Below are 21,356 nucleotides of genomic sequence, written 5' to 3' on the forward strand. Positions count from 1 at the left end.
CCCTCTTGCACTGTTGGTGGGAATGTAAATTGATACAGCCACTGTGGAGAACAGTATGGAGGTTCCTTAAAAAACTAAAAATACAACTACCATATGACCCAGCAATCCCACTACTGGGCTTATACCCTGAGAAAACCATAATTCAAAAAGAGTCATGTACCACAATATTCACTGCAGCTCTATTTACAATAGCCAGGACATGGAAGCAACCTAAGTGTCCATCAACAGATGAATGGATAAAGAAGATGTGGCGCATATATACAAGGGAATATTACTCAGCTCATAAAAAGAAACGAAATTGAGTTATTTGTAGTGAGGTGGATGGACCTAGAGTCTGTCATACAGAGTGAAGTAAGCCAGAAAGAGAAAAACAAATACTGTATGCTAACACATCTATATGGAATCTAAAAAAAAAAAAAAAAAGGTTCTGAAGAACCTAGGGGCAGGACAGGAATAAAGATGCAGACGTAGAGAATGGACCTGAGGACACAGGGAGGGGGAAGGGTAAGCTGGGACGAAGTGAGAGAGTGACATTGACATATATACACTACCAAATGTAAAATAGATAGCTAGTGGGAAGCAGCCACATAGCACAGTGAGACCAGCTCAGTGCTTTGTGACCACCTAGAGGGGTGGGATAGGGAGAGTGGGAGGGAGACACAAGAGGGGATATGGAGATATATGTATACGTATAGCTGATTCACTTTGTTATACAGCAGCAACTAACACAACAATGTAAAACAATTATACTCCAATAAAGATGTTAAAAAAAAAAAAAAGGAAAAAAAAAAGAATCCGCCTGCCAATGCAGGGGACATGGGTTTGAGCCCTGGTCCGGGAAGATCCCACATGCCGAGGAGCAACTAAGCCTGTGCGCCATGACTACTGAAGCCCACGTGCCTAGAGCCCGTGGTCCACAACAAGAGAAGCCACCGCAATGAGAAGCCTTCGCACTACAACGAAGAGCAGCCCCCGCTCATTGCAACTAGAGAAAGCCTGCGCGCAGCAACGAAGACCCAACACAGCCAAAAATTAATTAATTAATTAAAAAGAAAAGAAACAGCTGAGTGTTAAGAATATTAGATGAAAGGGTAGAAAACTTGATGTTTGAGTTCCTGTCTGGCTTTTAACAATCTCTTGGATTCTAATGTGCTAGGACCATCCATGGAGTCTGAGAGGTGACTGCAGGAGCCCAAACTCTCAAGGCCTGTCTGCCTCCGTGACAAGTGGCAGCAGGCAGGTCCGGAGCCTGGATTCAGCAACCCACCAATCACGGGGGTTCATCAAGGGCACCTGCACAGCTTCCCTTGAGGTCAGCTGCCTTTCTGAAATCTTCCCAAGTGCCCATGAACCTTCAAGGCCATTGGAAGTGGAGCAGTGTGCCAGCCCCCTGTCCCTGCCACACTATGGAGTGCTGGGGGCTCCCTATCCACTTGGGGCCAAGTGGGTTTTCTGCCTGAGAGGTGAGCTCTTTCTGCCACTTCAGGCAAGGGGCTCGCTGGAGCAGGAAGGCAGGTCAAGCTGCTGTCACCGCTGTGGGCCCCTCTGCTGTCCACACGTCTGGACTCTGGGGGCCCCACTCACTAGCTCTGTCAGATCACATATTCCCAACTGCCAGGACGTGCAGGTCTGTTTGGCGAGTTGTCCTGAGGCTGGAGAGCCTGGAACACATCATTGGAGGAGATCCCTGACGGACAGCCTGGTCATTACCAGCCGTTTCTCGGGAGGTCAGCCCAGATGAGCCCCCGCTCGAAGGAAGGGCCTCGTCTGAGTTCACTGGGGAGGGAGGCCTTAGAGGCCAGGGGCCAGTGTCCAGGTCCAGCCAGCAGCTTGTCAGGGCTCATCTAGGACCTTCACAAATCAGCCACATGTCTGCCCAGTTAGAAACCAGAGAAAGACAGGATTCAGAGGCTGAAAGACGAGACAGACAGGCTTAGAGAATGAGGCCGACAGTCAGTGAGAGGCAGGGAGGTGGAGAGAGACAGACACACAGGGCCGGCGACGCAGCAGGAAGGCCATCGCAAGAGAGGACCAGTACCTACGACAGGCTCACCCTTGATGCAGTCAGGGAAACGCACACTGGAGTAGCGATGCGCCACTCCACACGGCCGAAATTAGCACACATTAGGAAATGATAACATCTCATGCTCCCATGGCTGTGGAAAAAGCTGCTTAAACACACTGTCAGTGGCCCCATAAATAAGCACAGCCTTTTAGGGAAGGAATTGGGCAATACGGCTCTAGAGCTATTTAAACGTTCATCCCATTTCCCGTGGTAATTCCACTCCTGGGAATGGATTGCAAGGAAATAATTCAACAGAAAAATAACAGCTTTGTACATAAAAGATGATGAGTGCAGTGCTATCCACATGTCCAACATGCTATAGTATGGCCACTGTGAATATTTTTGCAAATAGGGAATACGAAGACCATGGTATGTGCAAATAAACAAAAGTAAAACTATCTGTACATAAAAAGTAATAATTACACAGAACAGCCACCTGGATGCTTGGGCGGCCCGCCGTAGCTGGTGAACAGTGCTCCTTGACTCCCGACACACTCCTGTCTTCCCAAGGGACCTACCCTGCCGCTCCCTGTCTGGAGCTCTCCAACCATGAAGCCTAATCCGCAGACCTCAGACTGGTTGGGAGACAGTCTCAGCTGAGGCTGCCCACCTGGCCAGCTCACTCTGGTGGCCCCAGGGAGTCTGGGTGATGCCCGCTGAGTCACTCCAAGGTTATGACCAAGAAGCCAAACCAGAACAGACATGGTAGAGTTGGATCTTCATTTAAGAAAAGTGATAAAGTGATTTTGCAGGCTCTGAAGTGCCTTGCTATTTGCAAGCACAGCAATCTGTTTAAGCCAGTTCAAGTCCGGACTCCCAGCTGAAGCATCACGGGGTGAAGGCAATTTATAACAGACTGAAGGCAAAGGGAGGGAGGGATCGTGGGGTCACCCCTCCTGGCCTGCCCCAACGGTAGGCACAGATCTGATTCTGAACTTGAATCTTCCCGTTTATGTCTTCCCCTAGCTCCTGGAGGCCATCTCAGAATCACTGGGCGGGATTTCAGTAAATCATGGGTGAATAAAAAGAAGGGGAAACGACCATGTAGCATATGAGTGAGCGTCTGTCACCAAACAATTCTGTCTTTATTCAAAGTCTGTATAGCTTTCCAAATGTGCCCTTAATTGTGCTCTAGAGAAGCTACACTCCCTGATTACTGCCAGGGGATGCCCTGCCTTACAGGGGCTGAGAACATTCAGTGATCATGCCTGTGTCCAGACACACCTAACCTTGTCCATTCTGTCTAGGCATAGTTACTGAACACAAAGAGGCTCTGTGATAGTCCCTGTCCTTGATGTGCTTTCAATCTCATGGGAGAGACAGGAGTAAACAATGAGGAGTAATTTAAAGAGCAATCACGTGGGTGCCGTAAAAAGAGGGAGCTGCAGTGGGGAGTGACAACACTTAGGAAGTGGGCTCAGGGTGGGGTGGAGGACCAGGCCAGGCTCCTTGGGGAGGTGGAAATGCAGCAGGGCCTTGAGGACAGGCAGGATTTTACCTGGTAGAAGGATCATCAGAGGGCCAAGGGTAAATGTGAGAGTTCACCTGGCCTCCCCCAGTTCCTCACCCTTGAGCCTGCTAAAGACCTGGGCTCAGCACCAGCCAATCCTGCCCAGACTGACAGAGGGCAGTGGCAGTCTCAGTCTGAGCCCAAACTGCTGAGGGTCCTGAAATTCATCCTGACCATTCATTCATTCACTCACTTATGTTTACCACAAACATTTATTACACACCTGATCTGTGCTAGGTGTCATTACAGGCTTTTGGGGATCTAGTGACAAACAAGTCAGGGTCCTTGCCTTTCCAGTGGGGAACACAGACAGTAAACAAGCAACGAATAAAATAAATTCGCATTGTGGTAAGTGCTATGGAAAAATGTGAAATAAGGGTTCGGGGTATTTAATCAGTAAAGTCAATGTTTTATGTAATACCTAAATGATATGAAGAGGCAAATCATTAAAAAATCTGGGGAAGAGCATTCTAGGCAGCATATATGGAAAGTGCAAAGGCCCTGAGGCAGGAATAAACTTGGCATATTTAAGGATTAGCATGAAGGCAAATAAAGTGAAAAGGAATTGGGGGTAAGGGGAGTGATAGGAGGTGAGATCAGAGAGGCAATGGGGAGCCTGGCCTGGTCATGATGCTGGTTCCTGGGAATCATAGCATCTCTTGCATCACAGCCAGGCTCCTGCCTTGAGTTAAAGGTCTCAGGATTGGACGCAGGCCCTGCACACGAATGTGCTTGACAGGGTGCTGGTACATGACACACCCTCATCCAGAAGTGCCCACTTGGTCACACAAGGACAATGGATAAGCCACACCTGGTGTATCGTCCTCACAGAACACTAGGTCCTGCAGCTGCTTTGGTTTCACCTTCTCCCATTCCTATGTTCCCGCTCTTGTTCCTTCAGGGAGTGGCGCTGGAGTCCCAGCATAAGTTGGAAACAGGTCCCAGAAAGTGTGCTTTTAGGAGTGAGTACAGGCACAAAGCGGCTGTAGCACAGAGTGCCTAGAGGGACCTGGTGGCACAGACGCCAGAGAACTGAAGGCCAGGCCAGGCGTAGCACAGGAGGTGCAGGAGCACTGAAAGTGTTTGAGGAAGAGGGGAACGAAAAGAGTGAAATGTGTTTCACAAAACATAATTTTGGTAGCATGTTGGAGATGGATCAGAAGAGAGAAAAGGAAAACCAGGCAGAGAGATGACAAAACTCTGAACTAAGGCAATGGCTGGTCTCAAGAGACAAAGCAGACAGATCCACTGGACTGACTTGTATGAGGCTGTAATAGTGAGAAGTCAGAGGTAACAGATTTCTGCCCGGCAGCTGGGCAGATGACGTTATTCACTGAGGAAACACAGGCAGAGGTGTGTGGGAATATGCCCAAAACTATGGGGTGGAGTTGGGACAGGAGGCAGATGGGCCAGTTTTGGACATTTTGAGTAGAAGATGAACCTAGGCCATCAAGAGCAAGATGTCCAGGCCAGTTGCTCAGGAGAGAGGTCTGGGTGGGAAGGCCATCAGCACTCAGGCAGCAGTTGGCACCATGAGTGCTGGGGTGAGGTAGGCACAGTGAGAAAAGAAGGCTGAGGAAAGAACTCTGGGGACCACTGATATTTGCAGGGTTTCAGGGGCAGGGAGAGGACTCAGTGAAAGAAGACTGGGCCAGAGTGCAGCTCATGGAAGCCAATGGGGGAGAAAATTTCCAGAAGGGGATGGTCCTTGGGGTCAAATGCGACAGAAGGGTCAGGGAGGATGTGGACCAAAGAGGCCACTGGATATGACACTGGGAAGAGCAGGAAGAGACTTTGGGAAGGCTCTCTAGCCCTCTCTCGTCAGCAAAAGCTAGTGGTTAAGAGCACAAGCGCAAGTGTTAAGAGCACAGGTAGGGGAGCCAGCCTGGGTGTGGGTCTTGGCTCCTCTTCTTCCTAGCTGGTAACCTGGGGTAAATCACTTAACCTTTCTATGCCCCAGTGTCCTCATCTACCTCCTGCAGATGTGAGGAAAGCAGGAGTGCTTTGAACGGTGCCTGGGGGAGAGTGAGTGCTCAGCGCGTGCTGGGTGCTCTCCAATAATCAAGGCGAAGGGAATGTGAAACATGAAGAGTGTTCCCTTAAATCAGCGTGGGCACATAACATGAAGATACTTTGATTTTCCAAGATGAACACGGCTAGGGCCCAATCCCGAATCACAGGGCCTTAGTCTGAGAAACACTAGACACCGAAGCATCCCCAGGGTATTTTGAAAGTCCAAAGATGAGAATCCAATCTGGGGATGGAAGACGGGAAGTGGCTGCGGCGGTGCCACCTGGAGTGTCCCGCCATAGCGGGGGACCTGAGTGCTCGTGGAGCTCCGGTCGCTCTCAGTAGTGGTCACCCCTGAAGGCCAATGAGCTGGACTTTCTGTTAACAATTGTCACCTCAGGCCTGGCCTCAGGCCTCTGTGCCGCTTGGCATTCCCTTGAGGTTTCTGCTGGGCTAAGGATCAGCCTTTGCTGCCGTGCGGGGATTGCCTGACCTCTGCTGTCCACTGTCTGTCATGGCACAAACTCAAAGATGGGCACGGCCTCACAGGACGCACTTTTCTCCAACTTTCTGGACAGCGACTCTCAGTATTAACATATTTACACCGTGACAACACAGAAAAGTTTCACAAAGCAATGCTTACCTTTACCATGTGTGAACGCTCTGATATATTCTGTATTTTTCTATTTTTATTTCATTAATAAGAAAAATGCTGATTACAATCCACTAAATTGATGTCACAGCCCCAGGCTTTCTCAGGGAGTTCAAAAAACATTCACTTAAGGAACTAAATTAATGCCTTGTTTCCCAAACATCAGTCAGTGTATTCCACACTACTTTCAAACTTCTGGCCACACCCAAGGCCGATTGTTTATGGAATCTGATTATTTTTTCTTTAAATCAATTCATTTAAACATTTAAAAATGCCTACTATAGCTGAAGTAAAATATTGGTGAAATAACAAGTTTGAGGGTTAGTTATATTTTTTTATCTAATACACACTGAAATAAATATTTAATTATCAAAATAAAAAATTTTTCCATACCTCCTAAAATCCTCTTGCACACCAGCAACATTTGCATTCCTCACTTTGGGAATCACAGATCTAAAGATTGGTCCAAACATCTCATTTTCAGTGGGGGCAGTGAGGCCCAGAGGGGTGAATTCACTTATCCGAGGTCTAGTTTTTCAGTCAGTGGGAAGGTCAGTCTGGTCAAAGGAGGGAAGAAAGAAAATAAAGGAAACTTGAGATCTCTAGGCTGCCCCTGGCCAAAGTCTTATCAGTCTTATCACTTTTGGAGAGAGGCCCTACCCTGTCATCTCACCAGAATCCAGGTATCAGTTTATAGTTACCTTGGCAGAACCATTTTAAGACCTGGGTCTTAGATATTCTTATTTTTGGAGGTCCTGATCCGTATCCTATCACATATATTACAATGTGCGCACACTGGCACGTATTAATTTCAATTTTGCTATTTTCTTCTTCTTGTATTTTGAAGTCAATGAATTTTTCAAGCTTCAACCGTTTTGGCAGGCCCTTACAAAGTTCACAACCCCTAGGGTTATAGCCTGCCACGCCTAATGGATGAAGTGGCTCTGGATGTGGTAAAGGAATCTGATCAAAGAAGACACACTAAAGAGCAATGTAATTACTTTAGCCCTTTCTCCTGGTATCTTTAAAGGGTAATGTGGACAGGCCACTGACAACTAAATGAATGAGTTTCCAGTGGCAAAATCTTTGCTATTCTGAGAGACCGGTGGGGGTAGTGCCACTGCAGGTAGGCTAAGTGCCATGTGACTGGCAAGATGTTCTCACTCTGTGCCTCAGTTTCCTTATTAAGTAAAACAAACGGATTAGACTACATTGATGATTTTCAAAATATATTTCAAAAAGGAGGGCAAAATCAAGACTTTATTGGACATATAAAAACTAAAAGAATTCATCACCAGCAAAGCTGCACTAGAAGCAATGATTAAGGAAGTCCTTTAAGCAGAAGGAACATGCTACCAGATGGAAACCTGGATCTATACAAAGGAGTGGAGAGCATCAAAACTGCTAACTATGTGAGTAGAGCTTTTAAAAGTTATCACTTAAAATTCTTCAAAAGACAATCAACTGAATATTTAAAATAGATAACCAACAAGGACCTACTGTAAAAAATTAAAAAAAAAAAGACAATCGACTGTTTAAAGCAAATATGCTAACAATGTACTGTGGGATTTGTAACATGTATAAGTAAACTGTATGACAACAATAGCAAAAGAGTCAAGAAAAACAGAAGTATACTCTTGTAAGATTCTTATACTATGGGTCAAGGAGTATAATATCATGTTAAGGTAGAATATGAAAAGTCAAAAAATGTATATATAAACCCTCATGAAACTACTAAAATGAAAAGAGTGAGTAAGCCCACAAAGGAGATAAAATGGAATAATTAAAAGTACTAAATCAGTCTTAAAAAAAAAAAGGAAAAAAGGGAACAAAGACCAGAGAGAACAAATATAAAACAAACAGCTAGATGGTAGATTTAAACCCAGCCACGTCAATAATTACAGAAAATATAAATTGTCTAAACTTCCCAAGTAAAAGGCAGAAATTACTAGGATTAAAAAAAAAAACCAACCAAGATCCAACTATAATACTAACGACAAATCTACTTTAAATAAAAAGACATAAATAGGTTGGAAAAAGATGCACCATCTTAACAATAATCAAAAGAAAGCTAGAGCAGCTATATTACTATCAAATAGATTTCAGAGCAAAGAACATTACCAGAGATAAGGTTATTTCACAATGATAAAGGGGCCAATTTATCAAGAAGCCATGATGATGCTAAATGTTTCTGCACTTAATAACAGAGCTTCAAAATAATAATGTTTTTGGAGTCTCACAGGAATGAGTGCTCTGTAGAATTCCGTATAAATGTTACTTCTGTCTCTCGTCCTTTTCTATTTTTAGTATGATCCACTATGCTCATTGTAAATTAAATTTAAGGACACTAGACCTACCTTCATTTGGCTATCAAAAGAAACCATCCTAGGAGGCAGTCAAAAGTGGTTGCTAGCACCTCTGCTCCTGGCCAAATTACTTTTGGCTTCTATGGACTTCAGTTTTTCCATCTGTACCATGAAGATAAACCGTTCGGAAAAAAGGTGTTTTAAACGGTGAACGGTTTCTCCAGCCTAACAGCTTGTGGAACCCCCTAGAGGCTGGGTCAAGTACCAGCTATGCTGGGATGGGAGCAGCGGTAAGAATGGAGGAACCGGAATCCTGGGAGATCTAGATGGACCCTTGACACAAATACCTTGCTGGTTGGGCTCCTGATTCTTTCCATGGCTCATGTGATCTGGGGAAAGAGTGTTCTAGTAACAGAATTCTTTCAAGTATTTTCAACACAGCTGACAGAAAATACATATGCTGAACTTTGTAAGCTGCCCTCAGCTTACATATAAATGAATGGATTATGAGAATGACAGGTGCTGACAGGTACTTAGTTTTTCCAAACTAACCTGGCTGGCAACAACTGAAGGCAGGTCACAGCTACTACCTAGATCAGTAAGTCTAACGGATTAGTAGATGGAGCCATGCGACGCCTTCTTGGCTGGGAATAGAGGGACAGCAAGGCTCTTCGTTCTTCATTGCACACACGTTGGGCTAGCGATTGTATACCATGTCACAGATACAAAAGCACCTGTGCTCCTTTGGAGCTTCCAAGACAAAGTGGGAAGGACGATGACACACAGTATGGGTAGCACACACTTAACAATATGCAGCAGGTACCTTAAAAATTATGACAGATATAAGCTCCTTTAACATACAGGATCATTTTAAAGCTGTGGAATCTGATATACAGTATATGTGACAAGTATCTTGTCACATCCTTTTTTTTCATGTCTCTTGTCTTTTTTGACACTTTCTTGCTCTGTGTATATCCCTTTGGATTTCAGTTTGGAAATATGAGTAAATGAAACTGGGAGGAAGAAACCTAGGTAAAAACCCTTCTTACGAAACAAGTGTAACAAAAAGAAAGAGCTACCAGAATCCTATATCCTTCCAAGAGAATCAATCATCTAGAAACCAAGTCTTTGGCTTTTTCACAGTAACCTTCCAACCATTTTTCCAGGTATGACTAAGAAGGGGGTTAGGAGCACTTAATGCAGAAAGGTCTAGAAGGCTATACACCAAGTTGCTGACATGAATTATTTCCAGAGGATGGAAATGGAAACGGACAAATTACTAAATTTTTCTTTACACATCTTGAATTATTTAATTTGTTACATTAAGCACCTATCGCTTTTGTAATAAAAACATTGATAAGGAACATTGTTAAAGAAAAGTAACTACTTTGTTCACTTAAAAAACACTTGAGAGTGTATATAATGCAAGCAGTCTGTCACATTAAGAAGAATGAGTAAGCTCACCAAAGACTAAAATTCCGAAGTCTAACTGTTAGTCTACAGCAGAAGTTTTATGAGGCAGAAGCATTAGGGTAGCCTCTCGGAGTTTCTAACGTTCCCCTGGCCTGAGCCCCTATCCGCCTGGGAGGCCCAGCGCACTCCCGTGATTAAATGAGGTAACGTGGTACTGACTGAGCACAGTGCCTGCCAACAGCGAGTACCCTACCTCACAAGGAGGCCCCACAAAATCAAGGTCTTTACATCTTGCTAGATGGGACCGCCTTTCCTCCTGGGATAAATATCATACATGGTTGAAAGCAGGGATGTAAGGTCTCCTCGAAAAGCCACATATGTCTCCCCTCCGACAGTTCCTGCCCTGACATTTGACAGAGACCACTACCTCTAAACCTTTTCCCATAGCAAACCTGTCATGAAGTGGGGTGCTTCCCCCAATGGACCATGCTCTAGCTTTCCAAACTGCTAGAATCTTCGGAGTTTTTCACTGTTGGTACTATAGACATTTTGGGCCAAGTGATTCTTTGTCGTCGGGGATGGGGTGGCGGGACGACCCTGCGCGTTGTAGGATGTGTAGTGGCATCCCTGCTCTCCACCCACTAGATGCCTGTGGCATCCAACCCCCACAGTTGTGACAACAATGCCTCCACACATTGCTAAGTGTCCCCTGCGGGGAAAACTGCCACCAGTCGAGAACCACTGTTATACATCAGTTCAGTTGTTCAGCCATCCCGTGAGAACCTGGGACACTGATATCCATGCAACAACCTCCAAAACACCCCCCCCAAAACCCCCGAAAAAATTTAACTTCTGAACCTTTAAGAACCCTCTTCCCAGGAGCAGTGTAACGTTGCCAGTGAAAGTCAAGTTTTCAGAAGCATTTGCCTCACATTTTAGTGCAACTTTCTCCCTTATTGGTGGCTACCAAAGGGCTACAGGCAAGGACAAGTTAGGTCAAGCCAGACCCTGTGGGGGTGAGAGGGGGGAGAGGTGTTTAGCCAGCTGGTGCTCCCTGATGAACAAGAGCTCTAATCCATTCATGGGCATAAAATGAGTGAGACAGACTGGCAGATGATTGTCACTCAGTCCCCTGGCTTTAAATACCATCTATGGACTGACGACCCTATATTTTATATTTCCAGTCCTCACCTTTCTCACGGCAGCCAGCCGCTTGCAGTCAACTCCATTTGGGTATTTGATAGGCATCTGAAACTCAATACGGCCAAAATGGAACTGATTTTTCCTCCTAAACCGATCCTCCCCTAGTATTTCTCAGCCTAGTAAATGGCACCACCATACACCAAACTGCTCAAGTCAAAACTTAGAAGTCATCCTTGATTCTTCTATTTCTCTTTCCCTCACCTTCCATATCCATCAGTCATGTCAGCTCCGCTTCCAGAACACATACCTAATCTGTGCTCTTTTCTCTAGTTCCACTTCTGCCACCCTAGTATGAGCCACTATCATCTCTTACTGGACCACGCTATTAGCTTCCTAACTAGTTCCTGTTTCCTCTCTGGTCCCCTACACATCAGGGTTTCTCAACCTCACACTATTGACATTTTGGACTAAGTGTGTTAGTCCAAACGTAGTTCCCTTTGCTTGGGGGAGGGGGGCTGTCTTGGGCACTGGTCTCCACTCACTAGATGCCAGTAGCAACTGCCCCCCCCTCCATTGTGACAAACTAAAAAAAGTCTTTAAACATTGCCAACTGTCCCTTGGGGGATAAAAATCACCCCTGAGAACCACTGTCCTAATCCTACACACAGGAACCAGGATATTTTTTAAATGTAAAATGCATCATGTCACTCCCCTGCTGAAAACCCTCCAGCGTCTTCCCATTGACCTTAGAATAAAACCCAAGCTCCTTATTGTGGCTTTCAAGACCCTCTATGAACTGGCCACTGCCTGCTTCTCTAACATCCTCTCTTCCATACAACGCTCTCCCTCCCTAGGCTCCAGCCACACTGGTCTTTTTTCTGCTCCTTGAAGAGCCCAAGCTTGCTCCCCTTCACCCCTTGGACTTGGCTGATTCCTCTACCTAAAATGCACTTTCCCCAGACCTTTGCATGACTCATTGTTCACTATACAAGTCCCAGATCAAATGCTGCCTAATCAGCAAGGCCTTCCCTGACCATCCCACCTAAAGAACCCCCTTACATTCTCTATCACATTACCTGTTTATTTCCTTCATAGTGCTAATCACAATAGAAAACTTTCTATTGTCATTTGTTGTCTGCCTTTTCACTAGAGTGTAAGCTCCCCAAGAGCCAGGACCCTGTTTGCCTTGTTCACTGCTACAGCCCAAATGCTAAAATAACACCTGGCACAGAGTAGGTGCTCAATAAATATTCCTCCCCTGTACCTCCTCAAATCACAGGTCAGGTTTCCTTTCTAAGATTATTCCTGGCTGTTGATGTAGTTTCACTTTGAACTACATTTGACCTATGTTAAAATGTGTATGGCTCGGGCTACCATGCACAAGGGCTTGGCATAAAGAAAATAACAATTTTGAAACATAAACACAGGCCAACTAATTAATTAAGGAAAGTCTGTTCCTTGCCCCTCAGGTTTGCTGCAGGCATATAATCATTCCACTGGTCATGACTTCAGTTTGCTCTGTCCCTAAATTTGAAGCAGCAAAGGTCGTTCAGGGGCTAAGAATCCAAAACTCACCTGCCTCAGAGGTTCAAACAGCCTCTTTGTCCATCATCTCAATATATACAATATCTAGGGCCCGAAAACTTTTTGTGCTGCCTTCAAGTTAAAATAGTTTACTGGGTGAAAGGCAGGAAAGGATGGTCCAGGGAGCAGCAGTGTCAATGAATGTTGGCTGAGTCCCGAAACCGCAACTTGGCTCTTTCTTAAATTGATTTGTGGTCGGTTTCCAGGAAACCAAAGATGATCGGTCCACCTGGCAGCAGGCTGGCTGCGAACTGGAGGCAATTCTGCCCTGGCCAAGGGCCATGGCCCTCTCGTGACCCCGAGGAAGGAAGCATTTCATCGGGCCTTTTGGACATTTTGGCGAGCGGCCGGCTGCTCCCGCCGCGGCGGGCTCTCCACGCGGTGCAGAGACGTCTCCACCCGCAGAGACGAGGCCCTGACGCGGCGGGAGGCCGTCTCCGTGCGCTGCGAGGCGGTTTCCACGTGCTGGTATGACACCTCGAAGACACGAGGGAGCCGTTTCCCAGAGAGGGAGACGGAGCGCCCCTAGCTGCGGCGCTGCGTAGTCTCCACCTGCCGGGAAGACCTCCGCACCTGACGGGAGGACGTCTCCACGCGGTGGGACGAGGTCTCCACGCGGACCGTCGCCGCCTCCTCGTAGCGGGCGGACTCCGCCCGGGGCGGAGAGGACTTTCCCCCAAGGGGTGAGGCCATCTTACAGGGGTAACGGAGCCAAGCAGGCCTCGCGAGGCCCCATTGCCCCACGCTCCTCGACGGATTACGTCACACGGTGAGGAGTGACATCACATGGCACTGTGACGCAGGCACAGCGGTACCCGAGGGTCCCACGACACAGGGACGTGCAGGAACAGTGATCCTGGCGGGGGCTGGTAACGGCCCCTCTGAAGCCCTGGGTTAGGCCCCGCGATAGGTCAGCCCCCGCATCGCCCCCTAGCCTGTCAGGAGCCCGCGCGGGGGGAGGCGGGGCCGGGCCGGGCCGGGCCGGGCCGGGCCTGGGATGGGCGGAGCCGCCCGCCCCCGCGCGAGTCTCTGCCCGCCTCCCGCATCCCACACTGCACCGCGGCAGGAAGGGGGAGCCGCGGCTTCCGGCACCTCCCCCGCCACTCCCGGCGTTCGCGGTGTCGGCCAGCTGGCTGCATAGCTTCTTTGCTGGTGATGGCAGCACCCGTCGCTATGGAGACAGGTGAGTGGCGCTCCGAGCCGTGCGTTTTGGCAAATAGAACTATCCTGGGCCCAGACACCTGCTCCCGCTTCCCCGGGTTCGCCTTCCAGGCCTAACTCCCCGCAAGGTGATTGTTCGGACTGGGAGGGGCTAGGGCTCTTCTAGCGTCTGGAAGGGCGAAGGTAGTTTGGCCTTTTCAGAGTTTGTTTTGTTGGTATATCCTTTCTCCTCACTTGTTATTCAGACACCGACCCCACCGGCTTCCGGCGAGGCTAAAGGAGAGATTTTGGATCATAAACCGCTTCCTCGATTTGTTTTCTGGGTCTTAAATGAGCTTGCATAAGTTTAAAATATCGTCGACAAACTCGTGTATTATTTTGCCACTGACGCGTCTCACCGAAGCACGCGTTCCCTGATCTTGCGTACTCGCCGTGGTCTCTTTCAGCTTGCATTCTGAACTTTTCTTGATAGGTTTAGCGTTTGCTTTATTTTTGCTTAGCTTAATAACTTAACAACTTCTAACGCATTATTAAAGTAAGGCAAGGCACAGTTACCGCAACTTACCGCAACAGTGGTCAATGTTAAAATGTTAAAATCCCAACATAGTGGCTCACGAGTGATAAATGTTCTGCCCCGTGTGTGATTCTGTTTTCTTTGATAACTTGTCTTTAACATTAGAGAATTCATTCATTCCTGATTAAACATTCCTTTTAATCAGGGCTTTGCTTTCCTTAGACTTCTAAGGAAGGTTTTTCTCCTCCCTCGCCCAGTTTAGGAAAACATTCACATGCCCTTCTTTATGTAGAAACGTATCTCATCATTAGTCAGGTTTCTTTACTGCTGTTTTCTTTCTACAAATCAGTATTGTATATGGTGACGTTTATTTTGGATGATTTTTGCTATCTTCTCTCCTAGATGATGCTGGAAATCGACTTCGGTTTCAGCTGGAGTTGGAATTTGTGCAGTGTTTAGCCAACCCAAATTACCTTAATTGTAAGTTGTTGAGAACCTCATTGAATTGAGTAGCTATTTATAATTTCTGATAGAAGAGTTGCAATTCATAGTTCCAATTCATAGTTGGCCCTTTGTATCCTCGGATTCAGCTGCAGTTGGTTGAATCTTCCCATTCGGAGGGTGACAATACTGTCATTGTCATTGCGCTATGTTATTTTATATGAGACTTGAGCATCTGTGGGTTTTGGTGTCTGTGGGGTCTCTTAGAACCAGTCCCCTGTGGATTTGAGGGATGACTTTAGTATCTACTTTTGTACATTCTCAATTGAACAGAATTATCGCTACACTTATATTGGTATATATATAATTGAGCAAACTGGGACTTCTGTCGTGAATTCAACGAGTGTTGGTGGTGGGGATGTTATGTAAGTAAATTCTTTACTTTTATGTTAGGAGTCACAAATCAGTAGTCCAAGGATTGATTTGCTCTACAGGTGTATTTTTTTTTTTTTTTTATGCCTTTCAGTTCTTGCCCAAAGAGGTTACTTCAAAGACAAAGCTTTTGTTAATTATCTTAAGTACTTGCTTTACTGGAAAGAACCAGAATATGCCAAGTATCTAAAGTAAGTTTAATTTTTATAGTCCTAAATATGTGTGTACTGTATTATACTCCAAAGCACTGATATTTAATAGACTTCTTAGTTTCACATTGGAAAAAATATATTTTGAATCTCTGCACTTCTTTTAGTTGTCTCCATTTTAACACGAGACACACTGATCTCTAACTTTACTTGGATTATTTCAGTAATATACTCACCAGTATCCCTGCTTTCTCCCCACCATCCCCCACCCCCAGGCCAAACAAAGCAGAACCATTTTCTACACAGAAGCCAACTTGGTATCTTAAAAATATAAATCAAAGCATTCCATTAGAACTCTTCAGTTGCTTCTCATTGCATGCAGAAGAAAATCTAATCTCTTTTCTTGAGCTAAAGACCTATATAATCTAGCCCTGTCTTGTCTGACCTTATCTTATACCACTCACTTCATCTCACTGGATTTCTGACCCCAAGGAACCCACAGTCTATATATGGAATGACATAGCCATAGCCTGAACGTGAAAGACCATAGAAAGGGGTACTTACTTGTAAGGAAGGTTTTCTAGAGGAGGTAGCCTTACCCGAGTCTTAGTAGCTGCTTATTTTATTTTATATATTTTACATAATAAATATATGTATTTATTATTTAAGTTGTGCAATAGATGCTTTCGTTTTAAGGCTTATGAATTGCAAGGAGCATACTATAATCAAGAACTTATACCTTTTTTTTTTTTAATTCTGCTAATTTGCAGTAGTGCTATAGCTTACATTTTTTAAAAAAAATATTTATTGATTTATTTGGCTGCGCCAGGTCTTAGTTGCGGCATGCGGGATCTAGTTCCCTGACCAGGGATTGAACCCGGGCCCCGTGCATTGGGAGCGCGGAGTCTTAACCACTGGACTGCCAGGGAAGTCCCTGAACGTATTCCTTTTTAATGGTAAAAAATAAACCGTGAATTCCCACCTGTGCTTTGTCTTAACTAGGTAGTCAAAAAGCAATGGTGAAACTTTTAGTCTTTTTTTTTCCTAAACAAACACAAGTTTGAGAGGAAAATGTTTCAAACTTGTACTCCCACTTTTCTGATCTGTGTCTTATAACAAGGAGGATGTGCGAAGCCCACATCCTCCTGTAGCTTGCAGGACCCTTGGCACCCTTACTGGCCCTTTATAAAGAACCACTTATTCATTTAATAATCCAGAGAAAAGACTTTTTTTATTAGATTGCAACATGTTGTATGTATGTAGACTTAGAGACTCAGTGTTGGACAATGAGCCCTAGACACCATCAAGTTCAGTTTCACCCACAACATTGCTGAGATGGTCATCTACATGCTGGCTGGAGGTTTCCAGTGAGCACATACTACTCCATTCAGGGGCAACCAATTCCATTGTTAGCTAGATGCTAGAAAGTTCTTCCTTGTATTATAATATGATATACCTCCATGTAACTTCAACCCATGTTGAGTTTTGTCCCTGAATTAATCCAGAACCAATCTATGCCCTCTTGAGGAACAGCCATTCAGATATTTAAATTCAAGAGAGGTTGCAAATTAACCCCCATTTCATTTCTGCAAGGTTATCGTTTAATAGTTGCCAACATTTGAAGATTAGAAAGTTTCATATTTTAATCCAGATTTCTAGCTACTCTTTAAAATTCTGGAAGATCTGGTAACCCCAGGTCTTTGTTCTCCCAGGTCAACCACTGGCTAGAGCAGAGGAGCAGCTGCCTCTTCTAGACAGTTTCCACTATTTTACTAATAGCCACGACTTGCAACTATAATTTATCTCTTACATCTTTTTTTCTCACCTACCTTCAGCCGTTTCTCATGTGCCCACCTTTGGATATTTTGCACTTATGCCTTATGTTTTTCAGCCAAGAGCTAAACACAGGCCTTCAGATGTCAGGGTACGGTGGACCAAATAGCTTTTTTCTCTTCATATGGACATTATACTTCTATTTGTTCAACTTAAGTTTACATTACCTTTTTTGTGGGGGCAGGGAATGAGGGGGCAAGGATTCATATTGTTGACTTGCTGGGAGCTTTATGTCAACTAAAATCTTTCAGTTCTTATTTTCATCAATGCTATTAGTTTAGTTCTCCATTTATTTCTTATTTATTTTTAAAAAATCTAATTGCAAAACTTTCCTTTTGTACCTCTTCTATTTCATCTTGTTGGTTAATGCTATAATTGTAGCCTATTAACATATTTATAATTCCTTATTTTGTCATATAATGTATTCTGAGCATTGTCTCTACAAGTCTGATAAATGGTCGCTGTGTGTCTAAGTTCCAGTTACTGACTAAATGCTACTTGAAGAGCATTCTCTTGGTCGTCACATTAACTTATTTTACAGTTGAAGAAACTAAACCTTAAGGGAGTTTAAGTACTTTGTTTGAGGCTACCCAGCTGGAGAATGGCAGAGCTGGTTTCAAACCTAGGTCTTTTTAACTACCAACAATGTCCTCATGAAAAGGAAATAGCCAGGTTAGGTGTGAGTAGGGCTTTCCAGGCTTAGCTGCTGACAATTACAAGCAACTATGTATCTTTGGAGTATAGGAAGCAAATGTGTAATAAGGACAACGTGGTGTAGGGCCCTGCTACTCAATGTGGTCCTCAGACCAGCAACATTGGTATCACTTGGGAGCTTGTTAGAAATGCAGTCCTCAGGCTCCACCCCAGACTTCCTGAATCAGAGTCTGCATTTTAAGAAGTGATTCATGTGTGCATTAAAATTTGAGAGGCACTGCTGTAGTGTACTGTCCCCAAACTTTAGTCATTTGTATACCACTTGTACAATTTTGGCTCTATCTGTGTACTCCCTGTAAGACTTACTGTTTTTTAACTGACTCATTTAAATTTTATGTCTTTTCTATTTGAAATAGTTTTACTTAAAAACAAATGGAAAAACAGTAAGAAGAATTCCTGTATATTCTTCCCCCAGATATTCTAAATGCAAACCTCTTACATAATCATAGTACAGTGATCAGAATCAGAACATTAACATTGATATATCATCTGATCTTGTTATCTAACCAGCAGACCTCATTCACATTTTGCCAGCTGTCTCACTAATGTCCTGTGTCTGGGGCAGTGTCCAGTCTAGGCTCAGATGCTGCATTTTGTTGTCATGTCTTAGTCTCCATTAATCTGAGTTCATCAGTCTTCTTTTTTTTTTTCCCCCCGTAAGTGTGACACAGAAGTAATCTTATATCCTTCTTGGTATATCAGGAGTCATAGGATGTCAATTTGTCCCTCTATGGGTGATATTAATTTTGACCACTTGGTTGAGGTGGTGGCTGCCACTTTTCTCTGTATCAAGTTACTATTTTTCCTTTTGTATTTAATACGTATTTTGTGAGGGAATACTTTGAGACTATGTAAATATCGTTTCATATTTCATTCTTTTACCTAACTTTAGCATCTATGGAAGATACTTGCTTGAAACAGTTTTTACTGTGGTGATTTTCTAATTTCATCATTCTTTATTCATTTATTAGTCGGTATTCAGTTGTAAGGAAGGAACATTTCCTTGTTCCTGATTTATTTATTCATTTATTAGTTGGTATTCAGTTGTAAGGAAGGAACATTTCCTTGTTCCTGATTTATTTATTCACTTAAAAAAGTTACATCAACATGGACTCTTGGATTCTTTATCTTGTGGGTTATAATTATGTATCTTCTTGATCCCAGATATAGCCAGTGGGAGCCCCTTCACATTGGCTCCTGAGTACTTTTGACATATCCCTATAATTTTTTGAGCATTTTTCTTTCTGGCACTACATAATATTCCAGGCTCATCTTGTACTTTCCCTCTGTTAGCCTTAGAATCAGCCATGTCTCCAACCAACCTTGGATAATTCTATATAAAACCCATGATCTGGGCACTCAGTGTGCGCATTGGTGTCATTGCTTCTAGGCCCTCTCAACACACAAAGCTAGAAATTGTGTGTGTATATAAATACCTATTTCTATATCTGTGTGTGTATGTGTATATATATATATATATATATATATATTCAAAGCCATGAGTTCATACTGTTTTCAATTCCAACTCAGTAACAGGATTCATTCTAGCCTTCCCCCTTCCTTATCTGAAACTCTTTTTCTGAGAGCCAGAAATTTGGCTTTCTATCTACAGCATATTTACTTACGTATTTGCTCAACCTTAGAGTATATGTACTTAATTTCAGAATTGTTATATCCCTATGGAAAACTAGAATACAGTATTTGTGCTTAGTTCTTTCTGAGATTGACTCAGTTTTAAAATAAAAGTTGTCTTATCATTGTTTATGGAAAACCAGTAGGTATTAATTAAACACACAATTAATTACTTAAATAAAAAGTGTTCGTGTTCCTCACCTTGGAAACCACCAGAAGAGAATAGCATGCTTTGTCCCCCAATGTTGACTCCGTTTACCAGTTGACTTTTGATGCATAAGCAGGAAAAAAAAAGAACTGTACTACCAAAGTATACTAAATTAATGTTACAGAAATGGTAGGCTGCAAGATCGTTTTTAGGTGAGTAACTGAACTAGAGCGTGGTATTATTACGTTATGTCGATCACTAACTTACAGACTTAACCCCAGGTACCCTCAGTGTTTACACATGTTAGAACTGCTCCAGTACGAACACTTCCGTAAGGAGCTGGTGAATGCTCAGTGTGCGAAATTTATTGACGAGCAGCAAATTCTGCACTGGCAGCACTATTCTCGGAAGCGCATGCGCCTCCAGCAAGCCCTGGCGGAGCAGCAGCAGCACAGCAACGCATCGGGAAAGTGAACGGCTGGATCCGGACCAGGCTCTTAAGACGTGTACCTATTGCTTTTGTGCAGTGACGACAAAAAAAGACTCTTCCTGTGTACCTTTATCGTGGTAGCACCGAGAACCGTTAGTGTGCTCTTTAATTGAACTAACTTTTTCTTGTTAATAGATGATTTCTGTTAAACCAGAATTGTTCTACTTTGATTTCCCTGTGGATTCGTAAGCTTTTATTAGTATTTAACACAGTCAGCTGAGTAAGAATCGAAATGTTAGGTGTTTCAGACCAATTTAAGGCAGTGGGGGGCGAGGGAAGGGGAGGGCCGCCGAATATCCCAAACTCTAAGCCGAGCTCTGTTTTCATGTACAGTGGGGCCTGGGACAAGTCTGTCTCCTGGAACCTTGCTGTCCCTCAGATCAGCTATCCTGCCCCCTTCATCTACAGAGCGAGAGGTGTGGAGTAAGTGACCTCTTTACATCAGACAGCAGGAACCGCATAAAGGTTCTTAAATTCTGCAGGGCAGGAGACATACCTGTATCACCAGTTGCTTTCCAAGTGAGTTTTAAGGAAGAATCATTGGTATGTCACTGACCTGGTAATGGCAGGGAGAAGATTGGTGGTTAACTACTAATTGGACTCTTGACCTTAAGACTAGAACAAAGGTGAGGAGCCTCGAACACTTGTGCTCATTTGGGAAAGCTGACCTTTATTTGGCAGATACCACAAACCAGGCACAATGTTAAGCGCTTAGTTGCATTCTCATTTTATCCTCAGAACGATCCATGTTCATAAAGGAGGAAACTGAGGTTTAAACAGGTTAATGGTTACACAGCTATTAAGTGATAATCAGTGAGACTGACTCACAGGCTGGAGTCCTTCCCATCACGAGGTTATATGGTCTCTGACCTCTCTGCCACCCGCCTCATCCCAAGTAGTGAGGCATATTCAGACAGCTGTAACAAAACTGCCAGCATTAAGCAGAGGCTGGATTAGATGTGCTGTGCTTCTCTTCAGTGGTTAGGTTAAGTTCTACATTCTAAAGCCAAAGAAGCTGTTTTAGGAATAACAGTTCTTTGTAAATTCGTGGAATTTAAGGTAAAAGATCCTAACTCCTTTAGAGATTTGGAAGCTGTCTACTGCACTATTAGGGGCTTTTAGGTATTTCTGTCATCTCCAATAATAGCTTCCTTTGTGC

At 44.2% G+C, this 21,356-nt stretch overlaps 2 protein-coding genes across 2 annotated transcripts; one reads left to right on the forward strand and one right to left on the reverse strand.

Moving 5' to 3' along the window:
* Window positions 1-12,998: 12,998 nt before the first annotated feature.
* Window positions 12,999-13,376, reverse strand: C20H17orf100 (chromosome 20 C17orf100 homolog). Its single transcript, XM_068530601.1, is given in 1 exon segment — window positions 12,999-13,376. A coding segment is annotated over 1 exon segment (378 nt).
* A 376-nt stretch (window positions 13,377-13,752) lies between these two features.
* MED31 (mediator complex subunit 31) lies at window positions 13,753-21,251 on the forward strand. Its single transcript, XM_068531633.1, has 4 exons — window positions 13,753-13,866; window positions 14,761-14,838; window positions 15,326-15,422; window positions 19,989-21,251. The coding sequence occupies exons 1-4, from the start codon at window positions 13,839-13,841 to the stop codon at window positions 20,179-20,181; spliced, it is 396 nt and encodes a 131-aa protein (XP_068387734.1). The 5' UTR covers window positions 13,753-13,838; the 3' UTR covers window positions 20,182-21,251.
* The last annotated feature ends 105 nt before the right edge of the window (window positions 21,252-21,356 follow it).

Source organism: Eschrichtius robustus, chromosome 20 (assembly GCF_028021215.1).
Source record: "Eschrichtius robustus isolate mEscRob2 chromosome 20, mEscRob2.pri, whole genome shotgun sequence".
NCBI lineage: Eukaryota > Metazoa > Chordata > Mammalia > Artiodactyla > Eschrichtiidae > Eschrichtius > Eschrichtius robustus.